This window comes from Magallana gigas, chromosome 4 (assembly GCF_963853765.1).
Source record: "Magallana gigas chromosome 4, xbMagGiga1.1, whole genome shotgun sequence".
NCBI classification, from domain to species: domain Eukaryota; kingdom Metazoa; phylum Mollusca; class Bivalvia; order Ostreida; family Ostreidae; genus Magallana; species Magallana gigas.
Window position 1 is genome coordinate 32,140,523 of NC_088856.1, and position 19,563 is coordinate 32,160,085.

Here is a 19,563-nt window from a genome sequence, read left to right on the forward strand (position 1 = left end):
AAAATTTAATGAAGCAATATAGGTTTTAGAAGAATATGCCGAGATAATTTCAAAATTGAGATATCTAATCAAATCAATAATTTATGTATTAAGATTGCATTGGGCTCTATGGAGATAGTTGTTTTTATACCAACAAAAAGCTTTATAATCAAAGAACGCCAAGTTACCCCGTAGAAAAAGGATCTACCTCATTAAAGAATAATTTTTATATCGAATAAAATTGATTAAATCAGTTATCTTTATGTTTGAAAACAAATGGTTTCTTCTCTCAGAGGAAAGGTCAAGATCATAAACCAGGAGAGAGTCCGGGCGGTCCATGAACATGTATACTGATAATTACAAATAATGCATGTGCCCTCCAGAAAACTTTTTTCCAGGGGGTCCGAGGAATAATTTTTTTCCCGGGGGGGGGGGGTGAGGGGGTTGGTTCGAGGCCTTTTTTTCGGGGGTTTACTATGTGAATTTTGATAAGTTTGAATTTTCTAAGTGGGAGGGGATAATGATCCAACCCTATTTTGAGAATTTTACTCCCTGGCCCCCGTCTATAGCCGTTGTTTCCGAAGGTCACGAGTATAAAATACACATGACCAACCAAGTTGACTGTATCCTACTGTTATCGCGTAATTCAATATAGTGCCCGATCTTTAAAATCAGGGGCAAGTGTGTCAGAGTGGTTGATATAGCTTCGAATTATTAATATATATATTTTTTTTTCAAACGCACTAGGTCGACCGAAGATACACTTTATTTACATCTCCCCAGAGATATTTTTTCAAGGTCATGCACCAGGGAATTTACATGCCAAGTACATTTAAGAAAAAAAACCGCTGGATTAAAAGCAAATTCATTTAAAAGAAATTACATGAACATGTACTGAATATAATGATTAAAACGAAGCGAAAATGCCAATCATGCACGTTTAATATATTTTGTTTAAAGTAACCGGCAAAATTAAATCCATAATGATAAAACGATTTTAAACTTTAACCGGACAAATGGCGATGATTTATTAAAAATTGGTGTAAGGAAATGGGTGTAATGTCGGTATTAAAATTAACGGGCATACATCTTCACAATATATGGTTTTTTTAACAATCAATTTAACGAAATTTTAATATTGCCACGTATCACGTTCGATAACTCGAAATAGTAAGAGTTAAGTTCCCTTTTGGTCATATGATAAATCACGTGAATATCACACAATAGGAACAAAATGGCGGATAACATGATGGCTGGACTTCCTCTTGCTATTTTTCTCTTATCCCTTTTTCTACCGGGAGCCGAGGCTTTTGATGCCGGGGACGCCATAGCGCTTGTTCTTGGACTTATTATTGGAATTCTGGGAATATGTGCGTGTCTCGGTTACTACGCAAGGAAGCGAGTGATGTAGCGATTGGCTACCCTGTATGCATAACTTCATTTGGGACATCTTACTTTTAATCATATCTTGCAAGGAATAAATGGTGTAAAAGCAGTGACAAAGACTAGACGTGTGTTTCATCTTACAACTGTTTTGGGTCCACTGATCGGAAGATGTAAATAAATTGCTGTGAACATGTTTGAAGCATAAACATTATATTCCAGTTTCTAATTTCGGGATCCATGAATCTTGAATGAAGTTTAGACGGACCTCGGTGACTTCTATTATGTGACGTTTAACGTGAATTAATACGTTGTTTCTTTTGTGTGTTATGGTTCTTTGATGAAACTTTGTGAATGTTATAGATCATGATTGTATTGTAACAGCATATGAGATTGTATGAAAGTTATACTCAAATAAGTTAACTAAATTATAAATAATATATATTTTACCACATCAGGATGTATTTGTATTTGTTTTTTGGTCTAGTGGGTATTAATATATTTTGCTCAGCCACAGATACAGGTGCACATGATTTCAAGATTAAGGGACCTTTAATTAGTTAATGTATATATTAATGAACAACAGACCATCCTTATAATTATTTTCTTGTCATAAGTGTTTTCGTTTAAGCTTAATAAACCAAATATGAATTTAATATATAGGGTAAAACGAAATAAAATCCAGATGAGAGCATAAATCACCTCATTCAATTCCCTTTCTTGTAAAAGTGAGCAGGTTACTTTATTTAAAGTATTCATATTTACCTTAGACGTCAACTTTTTTTTTTAATTAAAGAAGAGATAAACATGTACTCTTTTTCTTAATCTAATTGTCACAAAGGTGTTTAAAGGTGTTTGATATGGCAAGCCGTATATCATCAATTCAACTGAAAGTGTATGCACAATAAAAAAATAAAAAACGGCTCAAAATAAAACATGTTTATATATTATCTAATCATATTACAAACTAAAATATGATAAAAAGTAAGATTTCATTTTGATTACCATAAATTGATAGCGTGTTCGATACAACTGTTGTGTGCGATGATCCAGTGACACTGATGAACTCAAAATTTATATTAAATTTATCATTTACCTACGTATACTGTATGAAAATAACTTTAAAAATGAATTAAAACGATAAACCTAAGCAGAACCAACCTTCATCGAACGATAAAGTCATTACACTATAAATGCGGCATCTCTAGAGAGCCAAAGCACTATTATCATTGGTTGTAGATTTTTAAAATACATTAGATTTGAGGGGGTGGGGGTGGACAGAATGTCTAATCTTGAAAGATCAATATTAAAGCACAACAACAATCGTGCATTTTCAACAAATGAAGTTTGTAAATTGATGATAATACATGTGTACATACATACATACTAAGTACATGTATAGCTTTACGGGCTTTTGGGATTACGGTAGTGCTGGTGAAGATTGTAATTTAATCGATTTCTTTTGAAAGTAATCGACCCCATCCCTGAATTACGGCAGTGCTGATGAAGAAGTCACAATTCCAAAGCCGAAAAAGTACAAAGGAAACTGAGAATATTATGATACTTAGGAAACGAAGAAACTCAGAATATCAGGATACTAAGGAAACTGAGAAACTTTGAATATTAGGATACTTGGTGGCCAACAAATTATCCGTCAGTCACTTAATAAAGTTTGAATTTAAAACTTCAAGATTTAAACCCTTATTTTTTTAAAGCAAAAATCTTTCTATATACGTGTAGAGCTAACACCAGTGTAATCTTTTTCAAAAATGGTCAGTATTGTATGACATATAGTATCTATGCAAGTCTCAGAAATGGTGGTGTTTTGTTTTTTGGTTCGTTTGTTTGTTTCTGTGTTTTTTGGTGTGTTTTTTTTTTTGGGGGGGGGGAGTGTATTCATGGTTACATATGGATAATTTGTCTTCATTAATATATGCAAGTATGTAATTTATCAATTGGGAACAAAAAATTCATCATATAATGCAACATGATTCAGTGTGCCAACATATTTGGTGAACCAATAAATGAATTTAAAAATGACCATGACCACCCAACCCTTTAAATGCCAATTATTATGCGTATATATCGGTTGTTTTTTATATATAGAATTTATAATTTTGATTGGGCCAAGCCTCATGAAGCCAGAACAGTCCGCTGTCGAACGATCCTTAATTAATATGAATATTAAAATGAATTCAAATTATTCTACGAAGTTACGTGAAATACATAAGACTGTGTGCCTCTCTTCTTTGTTCAACTTGACTCACGCGAATCTAGATTGGGGGATAAGGATGGTCAGGGGGATCCAGCTCCAAACCCTTCCCCGGAGAACAAAATTATCCCTCGACTTGCATGTACCCACTACCACCCCCATACCCAAGGGGAAACTCTAAATCTGCGCAAGTAACTTGTTCTGTTTTCGTTTTAAAAACTTTATCAAGCACACTGAGTCCCACTTTTCTGCTATCCTATATAAGACTGTTCAATTTAGAATTTTTATGGCCTGGAGTCAGATTTATGTTTCTTTATAGAACTCTTTTGAAAAGAAGGTGCATTTTCTACTCAAAGTTTTACAGTAAATAGTAAAATGCAGCAGACAGTAGGTAGATTATAGTGTTTTTCATGTATAATATCTTTTCAAATCAACTCAACATACTATAATTTTTGTAAATGCTAAATGCATCTATAAACGAAGAGAACATTTTAAGTATTCGTCGTTCAAAATTTTACGAATTCGTAAATTTTTTTATCTGGATTATCGACGTCATATCTTCACCGTTAAAATCTTTTTTGTATCTACTATATAGATAAATAGAAAATTATATCTTAAAGATTCTACTGTATATCTTATTTCACCACTAGTTTAGTCAAAGTTTTGTCTTTTATACACTGTGTTTGTCATAACCTCTCAAAACAAGTTTCTCTCTGATTGTGTTTAAGGTATTATCAGGAAGGATAAATTCATGGCGATTTATCTCCCTTTGCATGATCCCACTGCTTTTATCGGTATCTACTGATGCTAAAGAAGAGTGCTCTCCCTGTAGATGCTCATATACAGCGTGGCGGGGGTGGGCTTATTTGACTGCCGACTGCTCGGGCCTCGACCTCTTTGATGCGCCCAACATCACTGCTCCGATTTACATTCTGGATTTGTCCAACAACAATTTAAAGGGGGTCGCGCAGCTGAACATTTCCAGATTTCAACATCTACGGTCGCTCAGGATAAGGAACACTTCTCTAAGAACACTACCATCTGAATTTCTGTCAGGAGGACCTCTTTTACGAGAGATCGATTTTACAGGGAACAAACTAGAATTCTTTTCTCCCGGTTCTCTGGTTAACTTGAAGTATTTGGACACAATCAGGGGCCTGGAGGCTGAGTATTTCAGCGATAGTGCTTTCCTGGGGTTTGAATCTTTAGGAACTCTAGAAATCACATTTTCCCAATCAAATATATCAGAAAACATATTTTCAAACTTAAAAATAAGTTCCCTGAATTTAAGATTTTTATCTTCCGAAACTATTCCCGCAAGAATATTGCACTTTGGACAGAAATATCTTTCAGACTTAACAATATTCGCCCCGAAGGTAACCCAACTGAGTGAATCAATGTTTAATGGCCTGTCCTTGCTGGGAAGACTTCGTCTTCATTTTGAAAGCTTGCAGTCGTTGCCAGTACATCTCTTCTCCAATCCGTCCGCTGACGCCATGCCTCGGCATCTGCTAAGACTAACCATCCAAGGAGTTAAGAGTCTCCCGAGGGACATACTGCGAGGACAGCAGCGGCTGGAGAGCTTAACACTCTCTGGGGTTGAAGATTTACCTTCAGGTATATTTGACGAGATTCAGACGTTGCACCACTTGAATTTGTCGACCAGTAACGTAAGAAGAATTTCGCCGTATTGGTTCAGCAATCTGGGGAGTCTCAAGTCTTTGAATCTTAGCAGTACTGGGCTACAGGAACTTAGGAACGACTCGTTCATCGGGCTGAATTCTCTGTCTGTCCTGGACCTATCGCACAACGATTTAAACAGCCTTCCAGAGTCGGCGTTTGAATACTTCAAGGAAACTCTGCAAAGTCTAAACATTACGGGTAATTCTATTGATTACATCCAAGAAAAGATACTCAGAGGCTTGTTTTCCTTACAATCACTGGACCTCAGTTACAATGGTATTGTAAAAGTTTCCACAAAGGCCTTCACTGATCTGAGCAAGCTGCAAGTATTAAACCTGCGAAACAACAGTTTGTATTATATACCAGAGGATGTGCTCCAATATCAAAAAGACCTGCGGATTCTAGATCTTGCCAGCAATAATCTCACGACGTTACCCCAAAACCTTCTACAGAACGCCATATCTCTTCGCGTGTTGGATCTGTCAAATAACCCCGTTTCTACATTCCCGGAGTGGTTTCTAGCACACTCGCGTTTCCTGGAGTTCTTGATTTTGGAGGGAAACCCACTTCACTGCGACTGTCGCCTGTTTGTGGTCGAGTCCCAGACATCGGGCCCCATGTTAAACATGACGGGGGTGTGTTTGTCTCCGGACTCCCTGAGGGGACAGCCGGTGAGTGCGGTGATTTCTCAGGAAAATTGCAGCACGGACCAGGAATCATCATCATCATCATCATCATCATCATCACAATCATCGTCACCCAGCACAAAAGGTAGCTCATACGTATACACTTCCACAGTCACCATCAAAACACCACCTACCAGTACCACTTCTCCAGAAATTGAGGAATCTACCCCTACCACCCCCATCACCACTACATCATGGACCGATAATTTTACCACAGTCACCATCAAAACACCACCTACCAGTACCACTTCTTCAGAAATTGAGGAATCTACCACTACCACCGCCATCACCACTACATCGTGGACCGACAATTTTACCACAAGTACATCAATGACACAGGATGTGACGTCATTCAACCAAACTACCACAGATAGTAGGCCAACAAGAGTGAGTGAAAAACCAGTTGTGTTCGAGGGAAAGGATTTCGGAAGCGTGTCCTCGTCTGGCATGAAGGCGTTCTACATAGCAATAGGCGTCATCGGGGCCCTGTTTGTTTTCGGCGTCATTGCGCATGTCGTCAGGCGTGGTCGACTCGGCATCAGAAGCAGAAGTTACAGCATCAACCAGGAAATTATTCACGGTGATGGCCAGGAACATATCTAGAAACTGGGAATCTTTAAGATTCTTCCTGACATGATCAATAATTTTAGATGTTCTAGAATTGTATTTATTTATTAATATTTTGGTTTGTGTAAACATGCATTTAGAATCAGTATTAAGTGTCACAACTTGTGCTTTGAACAAATCCCCTTAAGACAAATTAAATATCTACTGTACTTATTTGTGGTTGTAATACGTGTCTAAAAATTGAATAGAAACTGTTTATTATATAAATAGTGCCTGTTTGGGAGGGTAACAGTTGAAATTGACACCCCGAGAAAACCATTGTCAACCGACGCGAAGCGGAGGTTGACAATGGTCTTCGAGGGGTGTCAATTTCAACTGTTATCCTCCCAAACAGGCACTATTTATTTTGTTATACTGAATGTCTTTTTTAAAATTTTTAAGAAAATTTTACTGCTTTTATATAGGAATAACGTGAATTCTACAGCGAACCGTACGCGCATAATTTTCGCGCATGTAACATTTTTTAATGTTACCCGTTGCCAAGTGCGTTGCTAACGCTGAGGGTAATAGTAAATATTATTAACTGCGTCTTAACCAATCAGATTTCAGTATTTAACATGAAAGTATAACAATACAAAATGTTACATGCGCGAAAATTATGCGCGTACGGTTCGCTGTAGAATTTATTTTATTTTATTATTCCTCGTACAAAATAAATAAATAAATAAAAGGATGGTCCAGTTTCCAACATTACTTTATTATGGCATTGGTGAATAATAATGATGATAAGAAGGTGACCTGAAATGAAAACACTCATACAATTGACGCATACATTTTTATAATATTTAGATATTTAAATTTTAAGATAAAAACAATTAAAGAAAGTATTTCTCACCAAATTCGCCTTCAGTAAAACTTAATAGTAATAGTTTGAAACTAGTGACAATCTCAAACTATTAAATCAGACCAGTTGTAAAACTGTCTCTGTCTGCTGGCAACCGAGTTATGTTCTAAAATCATGGTGCAAAGCATTATAAATTAAGTGTTATCACTCACACTTGCGCACTGACCATACACACCCATGAAAACCTGTTTTTCCACTACCAAATATAGACATACAGTAGCTATTACCGTATTTGGTAAATCACAACCCAAAATAACACAATCACGTGACAGAACACGAATACCAGTCAAACACGAGTAAACTATGAATGAGTTAATAATGAAATGTATGGATGAATGAATGAGTAAATAAATGAATTACTAAATACTAAATTATACTCAATTGTATCCCTGTGACAATAGTATCCACTATCCACAGGTTACATGTACTATAAGCTATACATGTTTAAACAATATACATGTAATGCTTTCTTTAATGTTTCATGCGGGATATGAAGGTAGCGACATTGCAGAAAAAAATACATAACCAGCTTTAGCGGGTTATGTAAAAAAAAATTCTGCAATGTTCGCTACCTTCATAACCCGCATGAGTCATCAAAGAAAGCATTTTATTGTTTATATTAAGATCTATCTTTTAACTAATCAATAAATTGATCATATAAAGTTTGTGAAATTCACTAAATTACTGTTAACGTACATAAGTAGGTTCGCTAAAGAAATAGCCAAATCGTCTCCTGTGAGACATTGAGTCTGACTCTGACACCATCCTGATTATTTTGTGCAGTCCGTGATTTTTCTTACAGTTGTGTAGGTCGCTGTAGGTTTCCACCAATCGATAAAGAAGGCGTGAAGATTTCAGTTTTTGTCAGTTTCAGCCGCTGTAGATATCGACCAATCGATTAACAGGACGTGTAGACTTCAGTCTGGCTGTTTCTATAACTATAAGTTTCCTTAAAAAATAGAGGGAATCATATTCGGTATAGATGTAAATATATTATACTAGTAATTTGTGTCAGAGAGAGAGAGAGAGAGAGAGAGAGTTTTATCAAAGAAGGGTATTGGGTTTTTGGGGATTGGGTCGTTGTTTGGAGGGTTTTTTTTAATTTTTTTAAGGGGGGGGGGGTTCTTTCGTCTTTGAGTTTCCGGGTGTGTATTGCTATAATTGCCATGGACAACCATAAAGTGAGTGGCGATATTTTTTTCAATGAACTGTTTTCTTATTGGACAGATGATATAAAAAAAAAAACCAGCACTCACACCTAAAATAAGCAGCATGTATGTGCATAAAAAATATTACACTTGGATTCAAGCATTTTTGTATTCAACGAAAATATTTAACAAGATCTGGGATTTTTAGTATCCCCACCGAAATACGACTAACGGAAGTGTCAAGTTGTAAATTTTGAAATTACTTATTATAACATAATTTTGTAATTTGATCTCTGTACAATGACTGATACCGCGTTAGTTTGGAGTACACTGTCCCAAAAAAAACCAAAAAAAAACCAACATTCATCGCGACGGAATTGCAATGCGAATGCATACACGTGTGTGTTATTTTAAAGCTACGTATAAAGAAATTGTATCGTTCAAACTTCAAAGATAACTAAAGTTGTAAAGAATGAGTGATATGGAATAAAGATTAAAATGCAGTAAAATGGAAAGTGTTGCCCAAGAGGTTCCGGGTATCTGGGATTGAAAGGTAACGTTTAAAACAAATATTGTGAATTTAAGAAAAATGAGTCAGTATTTGATGCCGTCACAACATAATTTTAATGTAATTTTAATTCAAGAAAACATTGTTTAAACGTTCAGGCACGTTGCATGGGGGGGGGGGGGGGGGGGGGTAATGATTTTTCTGTAATTTACATTTAAAAAAATGAATTAACATGTTACCCCCCCCCCCATTTTTTTTGGCTTGTCAAGATTTTTGGGATGAGTCTGCCTTCCCCTCCTTTCAAAAACGATGCTTCGTGCCTAACGTTTATACATGATCGTGATTTAGTGATCTCATTTAAAAGTGATCTCATTTAATAGTACAGAATATTTATGTATTCATGTGTAAGCTATATCACTCCCAATTTTTTTTTCATCTCATCGCTTCTTACTGTTTTCTCAAGTAATCAACTAATCAGTCAACAATCATAATGTGCGCTTCGAATGAACACATATATGTGCGCTCAGTGCGCTGGTGACTTTTACAACCCTAAACAAAAGTGCAATTCAGATTTATATAAAGAGTTTTATAAAATCGTATTTCCGACGAACAGGGTTCGCGTCCGCGTGTCGGCCACTTTTCCAATTTTATATTAAAACCGCACGGGCGTAAAACATCAATAATCTGAACCCTTTACTTTATTGAAGCGCACTTGGCCAAAAAAAGGGGAGATACTTTCTCCACCAGTGATCTTAAACAAAACATTACTAAAATATATGTATTTTTTCAAATTTTGAACAGCAGAAATAAGGAAACATGTGTCTATTTAACAAACATGCATGTATTAATTAAGTAATTTGACGATTGAACAAGTAAGGGTGAAAACGCACATAAATTGATAACATATGAACGAAGAAAAATAGATATTCTGTAATTGATAAGAGTTATACAATACAATTTGGTTTTACCACATGGTTAAACATGCGACAACAACAAAAAAATGAAAAGAAAAAAAGGCAAAAATACGGTAATTAAAATATGTACACTAGCCCTGTTAATCATTTAAAACCGCTGTCTTATTAAATTTAACACAATGTACCGACTGAAAGAAAAGCAGACCTAAGGCAAGTCAAACATGTCATCTGAGTCAACCTGATCCAGGGGCCCGTTTCACAAAGCTATCTTATGACAAATATCTGTCTTAAGACTAAAATTTGTCATAAGTTTTTATCATAGCTGTTTCACAAAAGTGTCTTAACTTGTGATAATCTTAAGATTGTTCAAATTCTTAAGACACCCAGATACTTTTCTTAAGTCAATTTTAAACATGGCGGCGGCCTATGTTTTGATAAGAAATAGGCAACTTAAAAGGCGCGAGCGTGTATTCAGGGACAGAATCAACCCATTAGATTATATGGACGATTGTGACATCTTAAGCCCCTTTCACAATTGGCGCACGACCACTTTACACCACTTTGCGATCGAAATTTTTGAGCTTCGCACGAGCTCTCAAATACGTTGCACGAGCCCTCGCTTACGTTGCACGAGCTCTCGCATTCGCTGCATACGTTTTACTGGTCGCATCAAGTCTCCTCTGAATAGTGGACATGCACACTATTCAGACGCGACTCAACGCGATCCAAATTATCTCAGTGCAACGCACGAACATTAGTACGAACGTTTTACAACGTTTTGTGTACTCGCAAGAGTGATACACGATTTATAAAGATCGTAAGATAAATCGTTGGTGTTTATGCGTCTGTTTTGCGACCGTGAGACTGTTGCTCAACGTATCCCATGTAATCTTGCAACGTTTTACTATCATTGCACGACTTATCAGCCTCAATATGCCATGCTTTGCTATTAGTATATATACCCTGTATAAGTATCTCTGTTTCAGAACAAAATTAACAATTATTCATTTATTGCATGATGGTGAGGGAAATACATGTATGAAGATTTATTCCCTCAAGAAAAATCATACTCCCCGAGGGCTTCGCCCGAGAGAAATTTGGTTTTTTCTGGGGAATAAATCCTCATATTCCCTGAACATTAATGCAATAAACGTTTTATTATACCAAGCAACATATGATTACACAAAATACGTTGATTTCTAATGATGTTTTACTTTTCAACAGTTGCAACATTAACGTCGTGATTGTTTGATTTCCCATGCAACTGACTCACTTTTCTTTCATAAATCATAGATAGTTAAGTTGGTTCTGAGATATAAAGAGAATCATAATGATTAAATATTTTTGATTTAATCATATGTGTCTACATCGTATGCTCATACCTATGATATCTCCCTGTCACGTGACTTTCTAGACCAATCAGATATAATAGAATAATCATATTGAGGTATAATAATAAATGCTGCTGCATATCTGTACCTTCTTGGGCCTCATCTTTTCTCGCTTCCAACTATGTCTACTGAATATGGGCGGTGTACATGCCCCCGCTGACTCGCACGATCATTCGTACCATGGAAGGCATAATCGCACGTCCAATCACATTGGCGCACGTTCAATCGCCCGATCACCTAGTCTCTCGCGCGTTCCTATTGTATTATCTTTCAACAGTTGCTTTCATTGTACAACAGTCGCATATAGACGCAAGATATATCGCAAGATTCGATGCGTTTACATCGCACAACGCTCGCTTAGATCGTGCGAAATTCGTACGAATACATTTTTCATATGCGATTATTTCGGCAACAATTGCCGATTCATATCTAATTTTTTCAGTCGCACGAATATTTGGTCGCTTCTGCTCGTGCGCCAATTGTGAAAGGGGCTTTAGAGAAGTTCCGTTTGCCACGACATGTTATCTTTGACTTATGTAATGAGCTTAATGATCGTTTAGAGCACCAAACCAAAAAATAACATGCCCTTCCAACATCATTGCAAGTCATTGTTGCGCTTCGCTTTTATGCAAGTTGAAGTTTTCAAGCTGTATGCGCAGATCTTCATGGTATAAGTAAAGCAAGTGTGTTCAGAATTGTTTACGCTGTTACATCTACTCTAGTTGCCTTAAGTCCTGTCTACATTAAATTTCCTTCTACTGACAGATATAAACAATACTATACTGAACTTCGCTCATATATGTAATTTCCCAAATGTGATAGGGGCAATAGACGGGACACATATTCCTATTCAGACACCTTCAACTCATGAGTATTTGTTTGTTAACAGAAAATACTTTCATTCAATAAATGTGATGGCAGTTTGCAATTCCAATTTGAATTTTTTGAATTTGAAGGCAAAGTGGCCTGGATCATCTCATGACGCATTTGTGTTCTCAAATTCTGTTTTGTGTCAAATGTTTGAGAATGGCAACATTAACAGAGGTTGTCTAGTTAATGACAGTGCGTACCCGTTAAAGAATCACTTACTTACACCCGTCTTGAACCCAAGCAACCCCTATGAGGAGGCATACAATGATGCCCACGCTAAAACCAGGGCCCCCATTGAGCGAGCGTTTGGCGTCCTTAAAATGAGGTTCCGATGCATCGAACGCTCCGGAGGGACCCTACTTTTCCGGCCCGAGAGAGCTTTTGGAATCGTGACTGCTTATGTGGTGCCACATAATATTTGCATCAAAAACAACGTCCATGTGCCCCGAAACATAAATAATAATCATGTTTTTCAACAACCAGACAATGTTATATTCCAAGGAGTAAACGATGACGGTGCCGAAGTTAGAAGATTAATTCAAACTCGATCTTGAGAACTAAGTAATTGCCATCTTTCCTTTGAATATTGTGTTCACTCAAATTTTATTAGAATTTCAAAATTGTTTCTGTTGCTTTATATACTGGTAATGATAAAGTAATAGTAATTTAAAGATATTTCATCATTTTAATGCGAGACATGCATTTGTATACAGGTATTTAGGAGGCCAAATGGTCAGTAAATTACAATTTTGAATTACTATAGCAAAAAATTAAGATTCTATGGTTTCAAAATTATCATTTTACATTTTTATAGATTTATCTTTCAAACATTCAGCCTCCTTAATAATCATCAATCAATAAAAGAACACTATTTTCCTCACTGGTTTGTTTTTATTGTTCTTATCAAAAGAAAGTACAAAAACATACGGTACATTATAAAGTATCCAGTAATGTTATTAAATATATATTTATGCTGCAGATTTCGTAAATAAATTCTTTACTTTACAATTTACTGATTGAATTTTTATGTAATCGCTCCTATAATAATTATCTTAAGATTATCTTAAGATAAGTTAAAGTTATGACAGCTTTGTGAAACAGCTATGTTATATCTTATGATTATCATAAGTCAAATCTTATGACAATCTTAAGACATGTCTTATGATAAATCTTATGACAACTTTGTGAAACGGGCCCCTGAATTACAGTTGAACAATTTTGAGTAATTTCCAATAAATAACATTGTCAACAGGAATTTGAGACGAAATCAATGCGGCATGGACTCGTTGAGAATTAAAGAATTGTTAATTACTAAAAGACAGTAGTAACAACTGGGGAATCCACCCTTTTTTAATGAACGCTTTTTTCATTTTGTATATAGGCAAAGCCAACTGCTCCGCCCCTTTCTATTGATTTATTCATTTATTTATCCATCCATCCATCCTTCCACCCATCCATTCATTCGTTTATTTATTTTTATTTATATATTTATCTATACATTGTGTTTGTTTGTTAACTTTTCAGAGTCTGTCCTCATTTTGCGGCACTACGTGCTCCAGTTGTGGGTTATCCCGTTTATTGCACACATCGATCTATTTACCAATTCCGAAGCGCAATTTCTGTGCATCAGAGATTAATATAATAGATGTTTTAACATAAAATTTATGCACTCACTTTATCCCGATCCTGTTTTGTAAATTTGTGTCCTTTTTTTAAAAGTCCACCCTTATTTTTGTCTTCAATTTGTAAGTCACAAATAAATCAAAGTTTTTTATGCAGTTTAAAGTGTGTTTAATGGAACACGATAGTTTAAGTTAATCCCAAAAGGATGCCGAAAACTATAATTAGACCGAAGGGACTACCAAGATAGCTAACTCTGTGAAATACCGGTATATTACTTTATTTTAATAACTTATTCATTATGTTAAACAAAGACTGTTTATACACATGTATGTACACAACCATTCAAAAACACACGAAAGACACTTTAATCAACGTTTGTTGTAAGCTAACACATTTATGTCATGTACGTTAATTCTATTAATTATAGTTTATAAGGGATCTTTCATAGCTGAGATATGTGATTGTATTTAACTCATATGGTTTTTCTTCGGTATGGACCAATCAACAAACTCCAAAGATTTACACAATTAACACAGAACCTGTAACCACAAACTTCCAATTTAAACTGGACAGCGAGATAACCTAGTTCTAAAGATGATTCAAATACGTCCATTATGTGATAAAGACTTAATTTATTTAACTGACCTTGTATTTATATATTTGCAACATTGTTTTATATTCCATATACTATTGACATAGTTTGAAAGAAATAAACCAAATTACAAATAAATAGGATTTTAAATAAACAAACAAAAACATGATCAAGATGCCTACAGAAAAATGTAAGTGCAAATAATCAAAAGTACACTGTATGTGAAATAGATACGGAAAATTTCAGGGGATTTTTTTCTCTCTGGAATTTGATTAAAAATCCGTGTTCGATCTTGATTACCGTGCAAATGTAAACAGGTAAATATGAATCTAAGGAAGAAAAAAAGGTTGGGGCGCACTTGATTCACTGTCCCACGGCAGGCGACAACAGGTCCAAACTAGAATTAAATGTCCTTGGTGATGTCGGAGACAAATGTAGAGTTTTATGGATTCGACGGACAGTCAGGACTGTTATAAATGCTATGGACGTTTGCTACGGTTTCTAATCAAAGAATTTCACACACCTCTTTAAAAAGTTTGACAATTTAGACAAAATGATCATGGGTTTGTGTGACGTCGGTCTTTCTTCTGTTGTTGTTGTTGTTTGTTGTTCTGCGTGTTGTTTTTTCTTCTGTTCACACTTTTCACACTCCTGTTGTCTTCATGTATTGCATATACTTTTATTCTTAATTTTATGATGCAACAAATAAATGTTCTTAAAAGACATAAATACACGTATGCATCTGTTATTTTTCACGTATGCATCTGTAATTTAATACTAAGTATAGTTAAAAGACTCCAGTGTCGTGGAGTTTTATTACATTGCTATTACATTGTTATGTACTCAGGTGGACGATGTGATGTTAAAGAAAGTGTCCGTCAAAATCTACAGTATAAACTCATCACAATCTCAAAATCTAAAATGATTCGCAATGTATAAATTTCTTTTTCTTTAAAGCTTTTAATTCTGCATGGTCTTGTAATAGACATATACTCTTAAATTTGCTTATTAGATATCGTGTAGCTCCATTTTCACTTTTTGTTGTTCACCATGTCGCAAAACGCGCAATCAATTTCTGTTGCTTTTTAATGCACACATCACATTTTGGTCCACTTCCATTAGCTATTTGAATCATATGCTTTTTGATCTGATAAGAATTTTTGACAAAAATAAAAAAGTGGTATTAAGACATCGATGATATATATATATATATATGCAAAATGATAAGGTATTTTGAAATACCAAAACTGTCTTATTTTGCAATTTTGGAATCTTAGCTTATATACACATATTTTCTGCCTGCCAAATGCATCTACGCAGTTTTCTATTAAACTTCCCGGTCAGTATAAAGTGTTATATCACGTGACTAGTTTTTAAGGGATCAACATGTACATTTAAAGCTGCCCGGTGAAAAGAATCCCGTTATTAAGCCATCAGCCTACACCTCAAGAGGAGTAGGCACATAGAATCTGAATGTATTGTTAAAGACAAAAATCATGGAGCAAAATTCGGGCGGGATTTTCATATTCCTGCTGTTAGCTCTGGTTTGGTTACCGGGAATATCGTCCAGCATTTGTAACACGACCAGTGACAGACTGTTGGTGGGGGAGAGAGAGGAGTGTGTCCTCCCCGTGGGTCACTATGCTCTGAGCGAGGTCAAGGTCGACGGGAGGGTGCAAGTGACCGGAAATGGCCGTCTGACTCTGAACGTAAGCGCATTGTTCATCGGAGCGAGTGGTAGCGTACGTGCAGACGGCAGCGGGTACGGCGCGGAAGACGGACCCGGAGCAGGGACTCCAGACGGATCTGGAGGTAACTAAAGATTTCCCTCCCTTAGATTTCTGTTTCAAAGTGATTTGTTTCGTTGCTTTGGGTTTATTTGGTAAATTGGTTGGTTTTGTTGATTTTTATTTGCCGTGGTTTTCGGGGCGGGGATGGGATGGGGGTTGTTGGTGAATGGACAGGTGCGTGTTTTATTTTTTTTTCCCGTTTGTGATCTAAAAAGTTACTTTAATATAACAACAAGATTGATTATCCTTGACAAGGTAACACATACATACTAGTCATCAAACACAGTGCACTACTTTATTTAATTTAAATAATTAAAGCAATTATTCAAAGTATATGTAATATGTTTAAAACTAGTATGACTCTGAAAAAAAACACAAAAGGTATTTAGAATCAAATACACGTGTATGATTATCTTTGCGTAATATCATAACGCCTCCATTACTATTTTATAAAAGTCCATTAGGGGTGATATGGAGGGTTATGATATTTAATTTATCTAGATCCTCGAGATCTGTGTTCCAACATGCCACACCTTTCCGGAATGTCTCCTCCTCTACCTGGGGAGTAGCCCGTGTCCCAGTCTGTATAAAAGAGGAGGCAGAAAGACAGCTTCCAGATGACTACTCTTTTATTAATTTAACATGACATTTTAATATCGTACTAGGATTTCGCTCATTATGTTCTTATTCGTTAACACTCAAACGAACATAAATAATTTATAAAATAAATAACAACACGTATATAGATGCAGAAGCGCTCTCAGAAGTGCAGTTTAATTATTACATGTATACAATCACATAATTCAATTTTCTTGTGTTCTTTTTCTCTACAAAAACAAAACAACACATATTAGCAAAATATTTATATATATATATTTTTCATAAAACCAAACATTTATGACTATCTTTGAGGGCGGGTGGGTGGGGAAACGTCTGCTTGCACTGAGAGAGAGCCTTCGAATGACTTAAAACTCAATTCTTTACCAAATCGTGCGTACCTTACGAGAATACCTGTAGAACAGGTTTTCTATAAATATAATAACCAATCAAATTGGTTAGTCTTCATAACAAACACCAGGTAAACACGTGTTCGATCGAAACACGTGTTGTAATACCTTCAATAAATACATGTACGATATTTCAGTTAATTTGATCCTGGGACCTTATTCGTCCTTGACCAGACACCTGGCGTTGTCTGTGCCACGTTATATAACCCAGATTTATCTCCTCCTCGACCTGGGGAGTTGCCCTTTCCCTGTACAAAAAGAGGAGGCAGTAATCAGCTTCCAGATGACTACTGAAGAGCTGTGTTTCCCGCACCCCCATTTTATACGCACGGACACTACTACATTCTCCTCCTAATAAGTAAATGCGATCAAGTGCATACTAATGATCTGACGCATCGTGGTCAGTAGTAGCGTTTTATTAAGATTTCTGACCCAGCGTCGACAGGCTCATTACTGGACTTAATAACACATTTCACCATGAACATAAATAAACATACGCTATCTTTTTAAAACGCGTGTATTTTAACCATTTTCTATAGAATTTCCGTTATGATAGTAATATGAACGTAAATTGAGGATTTTATCAAAATATAGCTGTAAAAGCAAAATACAAAAAAAGGAGTGGTCAATAATAGACTCAATTCAGCCAAAGGATACAGTCACTTGACTGGCGAGACAAGTATGAGGTTAGCGATAAGTGTCATTTTGTTGTAAAAGCCTGATGACTTCTGATTCAGACAGAGCTTTTAAATCGGCCAAGAGAGAAAGAGGGAGGTTTCGTTAACTTAAATTGAATTGAAATAATTTCATTGAAATTAAAAGCATTGGTTTGATTTTTACGACTCTTTCTTGAATTACGAACGGGATTTTATGTTTTTGTCATTGAACATGTCTATACTTGTAGGTACAAACGGTTACTTCAAGAGTTACATTTTTAAGTAAGTAAAATAAAGGAAGGAAAAACAATTGCAAGTTTTTTTGTCATATGTATCAAAATTGAAATGGATGATTAAAACCGCATTGAAGTTGATTTGTAAAAAAAAAAAAATCTTCGCTTGTACATTTTTAAAGCGTAATGAAATCTAGCCAGCAATTTTTCAATATTTTAATGCATTTTTAATTAAGATTATCTTGACTTCTTTATTGCATTTTAATCGCATAAAAGAGTACATTTAAAATTTAAGAAAATTGTCTCATGATTCTGAATAGAAATAGAAGGTACATATCATAACATCGCTAAGAAATGGTGTTAATATTTTCAGAAATAGTTTTCATTTTTTAAAAGAAAAACCCAATTAATCGTCCCAATTTTGAAAACAACAAATTCTATCACTACAATCGATTACTCTTCTTCAGAATCTAAAGTGCCCGGATAACTCGATTGATTGAGGAAACTGTATTTTGATTTTTTCTCTAGAGGATAGGAGAAAACTTTCATTTTGGTTTTTGATATAATAAAGTAAAAAAAAAAAAGATTTTAAAAATCATATAGTAAGTATATATTATTACTTATGCGAAGACCCATAAGATAATTTGCCGAGTTTTATAAGTCATAAATAAAAACGGGAACGCATACTTCACGGTCGAATTTAATTTGTTAAAAGCGTATAGGCCATGGACTTGGTAGGCCTTTTTTTTTTCAATGTAAACCGTATATCTACTCCTAAGGAAACCAAAGAGGTCACGACAATAAGTCGGTATTTGACATTGAAAACAGTAAAGCACCGTGGCGACGCATTTTGAAAACAAATACACGCACTTTGAACAAAAAAATGTTACAAAGGCGTTCAATTTGAGACCAAGACAACGCACTTTGAGATGTTTTTTCCAAATGCGTTGGTATGACCGATATTAATAAACTTTTAAATAAAGATGTTCAAAGTGCGTTGCCTTGTTCACAGATTTAACGCACTTTGAATTTATTTCAAAGTGCGTTTTAACAAAGCACTCATCAGTGGGTTACTTTCGCCTCGTTTAATTTTCGCCCTTCTACACTTGCTAACAGTTTCGCCCCGTCTTGAATTCGCCCAGATGCAGATGTGTTTGAAGAAAGATAATAGCGGTATTAGACATCGGAATTCGCCCAGTTGTAAATTCGCCCACTGGCAACAAGAAGCGAAAATAAAACGGGGGCGAATATTCCCCCGCATACAGTAATTATGAAGAGGAAGGGAACCTGTTTTTTTTTTCTTTCTAGGATGTCTTATATTTTTCATTAAGATGATTAATAATTTTAGCAGACAATAAATTAAACCGGAGAAATAAATTTTTTTTTTCTAAAGTTGTTCCATCATGTCTGTTTATTA

At 35.5% G+C, this 19,563-nt stretch overlaps 2 protein-coding genes across 2 annotated transcripts in view; both read left to right on the forward strand.

Annotated features, from left to right (window-relative positions):
- The first annotated feature begins 4,316 nt into the window (after positions 1-4,316).
- Positions 4,317-6,766, forward strand: LOC105342519 (insulin-like growth factor-binding protein complex acid labile subunit). The gene has a single exon (XM_066082113.1). The coding sequence runs from the start codon at positions 4,348-4,350 to the stop codon at positions 6,544-6,546; it is 2,199 nt and encodes a 732-aa protein (XP_065938185.1). The 5' UTR covers positions 4,317-4,347; the 3' UTR covers positions 6,547-6,766.
- A 9,068-nt stretch (positions 6,767-15,834) lies between these two features.
- Positions 15,835-19,563, forward strand: part of LOC105342567 (uncharacterized) — a 78,803-nt gene continuing 75,074 nt past the window's right edge. Inside the window, exon 1 of the mRNA XM_066083324.1 lies at positions 15,835-16,272. Within this exon, the coding sequence (XP_065939396.1) occupies positions 15,957-16,272 (316 nt within the window). The 5' untranslated portion in view covers positions 15,835-15,956. The remainder of the gene's footprint in view (positions 16,273-19,563) is intronic.